The 8,099-nt window shown below is 54.4% G+C and overlaps 1 protein-coding gene across 1 annotated transcript in view; it reads left to right on the top strand.

Annotated features, from left to right (window-relative positions):
* PDLIM4 (PDZ and LIM domain 4) overlaps positions 1–7,802 on the top strand; it is a gene marked incomplete at its 5' end in the record, with an annotated part of 34,934 nt that extends 27,132 nt beyond the window's left edge. Inside the window, 3 exons of the mRNA XM_008936984.1 lie at positions 2,232–2,389; positions 6,764–6,884; positions 7,598–7,802. Coding sequence (XP_008935232.1) covers positions 2,232–2,389; positions 6,764–6,884; positions 7,598–7,802 — 484 coding nt within the window. The remainder of the gene's footprint in view (positions 1–2,231; positions 2,390–6,763; positions 6,885–7,597) is intronic.
* Positions 7,803–8,099: the final 297 nt, after the last annotated feature.

Here is an 8,099-nt window from a genome sequence, read left to right as displayed (position 1 = left end):
AGGAACATGGGGCAGTGTGGACCTGGCATTGCTGGGTCACAGTTGGCCTGGATGATCTCAAAGGTCTCTTCCAACCAAAGCAATCCTGTGAGTCTGTGGGTGAAGGTGCTGGTTTTCCAAGATCAGATGCAGTCCCCAGGCTGGGATTAATGCCAGGCATTAGTGTCCTGGTTTTTCAAAGCATCTGTTCAGTGCAGGATGGAAGGAGTCTGCCCTCCCCAGAGTGGGGGTCACACCTCCAGCAAGCCCAGAGCAAACACTTAGCCTGGGAGCTGGAGGTACCCACTGAGAAAATTAACCCAGATAAACATGGGGATGTTTATAAATGTAAAATCTGCTCAGTGCAGCTCGGGGGGGGGGGCTGGGAAAGAACCAGTGCTCGTGGGGAAGAAAGAGCTTTTGTGTAGCCAAGAAGGGCTGGGGTGGAGAGCTCTGGGCAGGCTGTGGGCTGGGGCTGACCCTGCTCCTGGTGCACGCTCCAGCAGGCTGGCAGAGGATCCTGCCAGGGAGGGGAGGGCTGTGCCCACACAAAGGGCAAGGAGATTCCTTGCAGCTCAGCAGCCCTGTGCCTGCACGAGTTCCTATTTCAGAGCCCTGTTCCCTGTGCTGCTCCAGGGAAGCTCATGAAGCTGGAAAGAAGAGAACTGCACAGAAAACAAAATCTGATGTTATCTGTGTGGGAGCCAAAAGCTGGGAGATGAGCTTGGGTGTTGGAGCAGAGCTGGGACAGAGGTTGTTGGGGCAGAAGTGGGTGCTCTGAGGCTGTCAGAGAACCTTGAAAGGGAATTTTGTTTGGGATTTTCTTTTCTTTGTTTGAAAGTGAATTTTTGTTCCTTTTTTTTTTCTTCTTTTCAGTGGGCATGAAAATAACACTGCTGGGGAAAATGAGTCAGATGGTGGCTGAGACACATTAAGCTGTCTGATGGGATTCAGGGCTCTTGCTATTTTTATTAGCTTGATAGTGACCTTGATGACCTTCTCCTTGAAAAGGAAAAGGAGCCCCTTCCCCTGAAGCTGGGCTGTGCTGCAGGGCCTCAGTGAAGCACAACAGCATTTGAATTCATCTCTGCTCAGCAGGACACTTCAATATGTACCCAAAATATTTCTGGCTCCAAGCTTTGCTTTTCATCTTGGGATGTCCTGAATGAGCTGGAATAATGGTTTAAATGACTGTTTGTTGCCTGTTGTACCCTGATCCTGCTGCACACAGGCCAGGAGCAGCTTCAGGTCTGGATGCTGAAGGTCAGCGTGTGATTGTGGTTGAGTTCTGGGACTGCTCTTGTGTCCTGTCCTCGGGGCGACACAGCCTCTTGGGGTGGTTTTCTCATTTAAGCTGTGGCTTGTGTTGTAGAATCATAGCATTATTTTGGTTGGAAGAGATTTTTGGGATCATCCAGTCCAACCATTCCCCAGCACTGCCAGGTCCCCACTGCCCCGTGTCCCTCACACCACATCTACACAGCTTGGAAACCCCTCCAGGGGTGGGGACTCCACCACTGCCCTGGGCAGCCTGGCACAGCCCTGGGCAAACATTTTGGAGAAGAAATTGTTCCCCGTGTCCAACCTAAACCTCCCCTGGCACAACTTCAGACCATTTCTTCTCATCCTATCACTAGTAACCTGGGAGAAGAGACTGACCCCCACCTCACTACAACCAGGTAGTTGTAGAGAGCACTAAGGTCTCCTCAGCCTCCTCTTCTCCAGACTAAACACCCCCAGGTCCCTCCGCCTTCGCCCCCTCCCCACACTGGGGCTCTAGCCCCTTCCCCAGCAGCTCCGTTGCCCTTCTCTGGCCACGCGCCAGCCCCTCAAGGTCCTTCTGGGAGTGAGGGGCCCAAACCTGTCCCCAGGATTTGTGGGGCAGCCTCCCCAGTGCCCAGCACAGAGATTATAATGTCTGGGACATGGATCTTGGAGTGCAGTCCCTGCAGAGGTGCTGACCTCAGAGGGTGCCTGGGGAGGGGCATGTGCTGTGGTCCCTTGCCCAGCAGCAGTGCCCACTCTCCCTGTGCCAGCTCCCCATGTGCCCTGCGAGGGGGAGGATGCCCTGACCCTCCAGAATTCACAAAACACCTTGTTTTACCCATTTTTTTCCATAAATCCCATATGTGGCAGGGCATTTACAGCACGTGCAGGCAGCTCCTCCTCTCCTGCTGGCAGCTGGGCCCTGGCCAGGCTGCGTTGCTCCCCCAAAGGCTGACTGGAGCCTTTCTTGCTCTTCTTTAACACAGCCTCGACCCCTTGAAGTCTCTCCCACGGAACAGAAACGGGATTGATGTGGAGTCAGATGTCTACAAGATGCTGCAGGATTATGAGAAGCCCATTTCAGAGCCTAAGCAGTCCGGATCCTTCCGATACCTGCAGGGCATGCTGGAGGCTGGAGAGAATGGTAAGGAGGTTGGAGGTTGGCACCCATGGCACGTCCCCAGCACCTCCCTGTGACTCTGCACCACCCATCATTCGGTCCCCTTGCACCCACCAAGCTGCTGTTGCAGGCTTAGCCTCCTTCTCCTTCCCTTGCCCAGGTCCAGAGGCTGGAAAAGCCTCTGGAGGACCCATCTGTGAGAGCTCCCAGGGTGGGTTTGCCAGCTCTTCTCCCCTCTCACTGTAGCACCCATCACCTGGACACTGAGGCAGCTCAGCTCCATGGGAAGGTCTGAGCACCCGGGTGGCAGCTTTCAAATCAGGGTTTCAGATGCTCAGGCCACCATCTGAGGGGTCACCAAATTTTCGTGGCTGACGTGAGCGTTGTGTGGAGGTTGGATCTGCAAAGGGCTCCTGGATGGCAGCTGCTTCCCTGGGATGGGTTATGAGATGTGTCAGGGAACTGGTGGAGGACCTGTTGCAGCACATGGTGTTTGCATGAGGACGTGGGATCATAGAATCACAGAATCCTTTAGGGTGGAAGGGACCTCCAAGATCATCAAGTCCAACCATTGAGCCATTAGGGCTCTCAAGTCCTCTGCTAAAACAGATCAGAATCTGTCAGGGTTGGAAGGGACCACAAGGATCCCCCAGTTCCAACCCCTCTGCCATGAGCAGGGACACCTCCCACTAGATCAGGCTGCCCAGAGCCTCCTCCAGCCTGGCCTTAAAGACCCCCAGGGATGGGGCCTCAACCCCCTCCCTGGGCAACCCATTCCAGGATGCTCCTCAGCAATGCAGGGAGAGAGATCAGGAGCTCTTGGCTCACTCCTCAGCTCTGTCCCAGCTTCCTGCCTGTGCTGTTAATGTGGGAAGGAGCCAACTGTAAGCATGAAATAATAAGATCCCCAAATTATAAATTTCAGCTTCTTTTTGTTTGTCTTTCAACTTTGAGTCCCTTGGGGCTTTCAGGTTCAACCTTCCAGGCTTTGCTTCACAGTGATGAGGGCAAGGCTCTTCATCCTGCTCCCTTCCAGGAGCCTCATGCTTGGGTCCTGGGAATCCAGGAACTGGGTTTTTAGGGGGAAATACCCCCTGCTGCAAAGCTGGGAGGGGCAGAGTGTCAGGCTGTTGCACTGCAGCTTCTGTGGCTTTCAGCTGATGGAGAAGGACATTCTTTGACTGGAAGGATCTCCAGCATGATCATGGGTAGCTACCAGTTTCTTTAAGGTCCCTCCCAACCCAAAGCATTCTGTGATTCTGCCAGTTCTGGTTTTCTCAGTGGTATTTAGGCCTGTCCCAAACATATGAGGTGGGATCAGCCTTGGAAGTGCTGAGTCCAAGTCCATCAAGTCCAGCCTTCCTCCCAGCATTTCCCTAACCACTAGACCACAGCCTCAAGTGCTCCATCTACTTGTTCTTTGAACCCTCCAGGGATGGTGACTCCACCACCTCTCTGGGCAGCCCGTGCCATGAACTTCAGTGTTCAGTAGAAGTTCCAGATGGACCTTCAGGTCCCTCGCCAAGAGCCAGCACAAGCAGCTTCCCAGGGAGGTGCCTGCTGCACCCCAGGTCTCCTCATGAGGAAGAAGCAAATGGGAAGTGACAGTGCTAATCCTAATTAAGAACACTGCTGCCTTCCTCCCTTCTGTGTGCCAGGGAAAGGGACAGAACTGGGGCTTTTCTGCTGTGCTGCTGGCTCCCCGCCGCAGCGCTGCCCTTGGGGAGGAAGAAAAGGGTCTGGGCTGGGGCACAGGGAGGACAAAGAGGTGCCAGGACAGTCCCAGCTGGTCCTGGCTGCCTGCTCCCAGGCCTGGGGCTGATGCTGCCTTCCCCTGGGCTGTGCTGGGCAGCAGGGACCTGCCCTGGCAGCAGGGACCTGCCCTGGCTGCAGGCTCGGCCGCCGTCCTTGCCAGGCTCTCTGCTTGTCCCAGGGGGTGAGAGATGAGGTGCCAAGCAGCTCCCCTGGCACGAAGCTGTGGGGTGGTTCAGCATGGTTTAAATCCCCAGGAGTGTTTCTGATGGGTTGTTTTACAGCTTCTACCCCCTCTCTGCTCTCCCTAAGCCTAAAGTCATACATTTTGGCCCGAGCCTGCTCTGCGTTGCCCTTTTAAAGTCACAATCTCCTCTCCTGAGTTGCTGGGTGTCTTGGACAGCAGCCTGCTCTGTACAGAAGGTGTTTCTGCTGGAAGCTGTATTTTCTCCAGCATCTCCAGCCCCATCCCACACCCTTAAGGAGCAACACTCCCTGCTGAGGACCTGGCAGGAGCTGGAGGAATCGCAGCAGTTGGCTCCATAGGTGCCCTTGGCAGGGGAAGGATGAGTGCTGCAGCCACAGAGGGGGCTGGACGTGCTGAAGACCAGGGAGGGTGGTGAAGACCAGGGAGGGTGCTGAAGACCAGGGAGTTAGAGCACCTCCCTGCCTTGCTGAGGACCATAAATGATGATGAGGCTGCGTGCTGGTAAATAGATGACCCATCACTGGGGAGGATGGGAAGCAGCCCTCTCTGCAGGGCTGGCTTGGCTGTGAAATCTCTTCTTTTTTTTTCTCCCCCCTCCCTCTCTCTTTTAAGCAGCTCATCCAAGTGCTTTGCCTGGGAGTCAGTGGCAGCTTAGCTGTGAAATGCTGGCAGATGAACCTGTCTAGCCCAAGCACGCCGAATCTCACGCTGGGGGAAGCCAACAGCCTGAGCTGTTGTTTTGGTTTCTTCCCAGCAAGGCAGCAGGAGGACTGGAGGAGGGAGCTTGGCTGGAGCCAGCTGAGTGCTTGGAGGGCCCCTGGGAGGAGCAGCCCTGCTCTGCTCCTGAGCTGGCAGACCTGCAGCTACCCAGGCTCTCAGCATCTCCGAACGCTGTGTTCTGTCTTGGGCAATCAGGGCTAGGTGGGAAATGAGTCCATTAGTCCTTTGGGGTTTGTTTGCTTGGCTAGAGCTGTTGGCAGCACTGGGGTCTGGATCAGAGTCGTGGTTGGTGATGGGGTGTGCCAGGCAATGCCCTTCCAAATGTGCCAGGGGAACCTGCAGGAGCTCAGTGAGTGACCACCAGCCGTGGTCCTGTTCCACTTTAGGAAAAGCAGAGACATTCCTGGAGCCATGGGGGACACTTCAGGGCAAAATCCAAGTGGAAGCTCCCAAAACCAGTGTAGTGTGTATAGACACTGGGTCAGAAAGTGCCTGGGTCCCTGCTGAGACCTCCTGGGCACCGTGGGCTGAAACTCTCTGGAAGCTCTGGGTGCATAGGAAGTGTGAACATTGAAGAAGAACTTGTTCCTCCAGGAGCTCCTCTACTGCTTTTCCAAGCTCCATCAGCTGATGGAGTAAAATACATTGTCCTTCTTCACAAACTTTTCCTTCCTAGAACCTTGGGCCATCTCAGGAACCACAGACCACTACACACTGAGAAGACCAGTCAGTTGTGAGCCACCAGAACCCATGCAGTGAACACTGGAAGCTTTGAGGTGTCTCAGTGGTTGGCAGCAAGTGTGTTTGTGTTGTCTGAAGTATGAGGGCAGATGACAGATGATCTCTAAGGCTGCAACACTGAAAACTTTGCCATGATATTGTTCATAGGCACAAAATTTTCACTGCTTGCTGTCATTGGACCTTCACGAGAGGAGGCTCGGTGCCCCAGATCACTTTATCTTCTATCACAATATTTTAGTTTAGATTAGTTGAGATTAAATAGTGTTCTAGGAAGAAAAATGCCTTTAATTCTGTCCCTGTTTGGTTTTATTTGCCTCATTCTCTGGAAGGCTTTCAGCTATGTCTCCTTGACTGATGGTGGATCTACCAAACCTACCTGAAATGTTGGTGTGATAGAACCTTTGTTTTCTGGAGGTTTTCTGGGATTTTTTGCTATTTATCTTTCTTAAATCACTAAGTACCATTGCAGCCAAATTCATCTCTCATTTCTAGATTAATCACAGAATCATAGAGCAGTTTGGGTTGGAAGGGACCTTAAAGATCATGTAGTTTCAACCCCCAGCCATGGGCAGGGACACCTCCCATTGGAGCAGGGTGCTCAGAGCCCCATCCAGCCTGGCTCTGAGCACCTCCAGGGATGGGGCATTAAGGCTGCTTTGCCTTTTGACAGGGTGTATGTATGAGTAGGTGCTGTCACAACCTGTAGATGGATCATCTGCTGATACAGCTAAGGGCTTCTGCCACCACCCTCCCCTTTTTGGGATGGGCAGAGGGTCAGCACCATGTCCTGAGCTCACCTGCAAACCCAGGTGAGGTAGTTGGACTCACTGTTTGCTCCTTCCTTCCTTCCAAGCAAGCTCCATGTTCTGAACGACAGGCAGAGATTCATCTGAGGAAAAAAATTAAAGAAAACCAATCAAAGCAAGCACCTTGAGAGGACAAATTCTCAATCTCTGACTGTTTGAAACCCTTGGCAGGTGAAAAACTCGACAAGCTGAGCAACCCCCGGAGCGTGAAGTCCCCGGTGTCCAAGCTGGGCAGTGCCATCCCTGGGCTGCAGATGCTCCCCGAGTGCACCCGCTGCAGGAATGGCATCGTGTGAGTGTCACCACATGGGGGGGACACAGGGGGGACACGGGGGGACACGGGCTGGGGCAGGGGCTGCCCCCCACAGCAGGGTACCCTGCGTCCCTCCCCGGGTTTCGCTGCCCGTGTCCAAACCTGGAACTGAGCGCCCCGCTTTGGGATTGCCCCTTTTAAGGGAATCTTGCAGCAAAAGGGGGATGATTGATGGGGTGATCCCTGCCCTGCCTGGCAGGGGGAGTGCCCAGGGACTGGGCACAGTGCTGCTGGCCCTGGGCTTGCCCTGCCTGACTGAGGTAGAAACACTTTTAGGGCCAGCTGGGAGATGTGGGGGGGAGTTCTGTTTGTGGAAGTCACTCTCTGAGGGGAGGGTGCTGGGTTTGATCTCAGAGAACTGAGGTGGGTTTTTCCAGCGTGGTTTAATCTACGTTCTGTTGTAACTCAGCTTCTGCTCCAGCTGGGTGTGCTGGCTGGGTGCCTGTAGCTGTGTTTCTGCCCTGAGCTGGGGGTCTCTGCTCCCCACGCCGTGGTGCCCCCGCAGCCCCAGCCCTGCCTGGGAGCTGCTGGCTCCCTGTGTCCCATCCCTGCTGAGCGTGGATGTTTGAGGCTCACCTTCAGATGGGGCTGTGGCCAGGCAGGAACAGAACATCCCTTCCCACGGGAGGCAGCAGTGAAACTCTCCCTCTGCTCCTTGCTCCTCCACCTCACCCCAGCTCCTCTCTCCCCAGGGGCACCATCGTCAAAGCTCGGGACAAGCTCTACCACCCCGAGTGCTTCATGTGTGACGACTGTGGCCTCAACCTGAAGCAGAGAGGGTATTTCTTCCTGGAGGAGCAGCTGTACTGCGAGACACACGCCAAGGAGAGGGTGAAGCCCCCTGAGGGCTACGACGTGGTGGCCGTGTACCCCAACGCCAAAGTCGAACTCGTCTAAACCCCCGGCCCTGCTCCGGAGGGGTCACCCCCTCCCAACCCCCGGGGCTCTAATCCAGCCCCCCTCACCAAAGCCCGAGTTCAAAGGCCTTTTCCTAGCTAAAAACGTTTACAACTTGGGATCTGCAGGGAGAGGGGGTGTTGAAAGCAAACCAAGAGGTTTTTCCCTTCTTTTTGACACTCCGCTTTTTGGGTTGTGTTGGGTTGTTAGTCTGTGCCATAACCTTGTCCAAGAGCTGTGTAAATAGTGATTAATTCTCTCCTCTGTTTCATATAAACCCAAGTATTCCTTTTTTTG

The sequence above is a fragment of the Merops nubicus genome, unplaced genomic scaffold (assembly GCF_000691845.1).
Source record: "Merops nubicus isolate BGI_N331 unplaced genomic scaffold, ASM69184v1 scaffold9243, whole genome shotgun sequence".
NCBI classification, from domain to species: Eukaryota; Metazoa; Chordata; class Aves; order Coraciiformes; family Meropidae; genus Merops; species Merops nubicus.
Note: the sequence above shows the minus strand (reverse complement) of the source record. Positions and strands in the feature narration are given on the sequence as shown.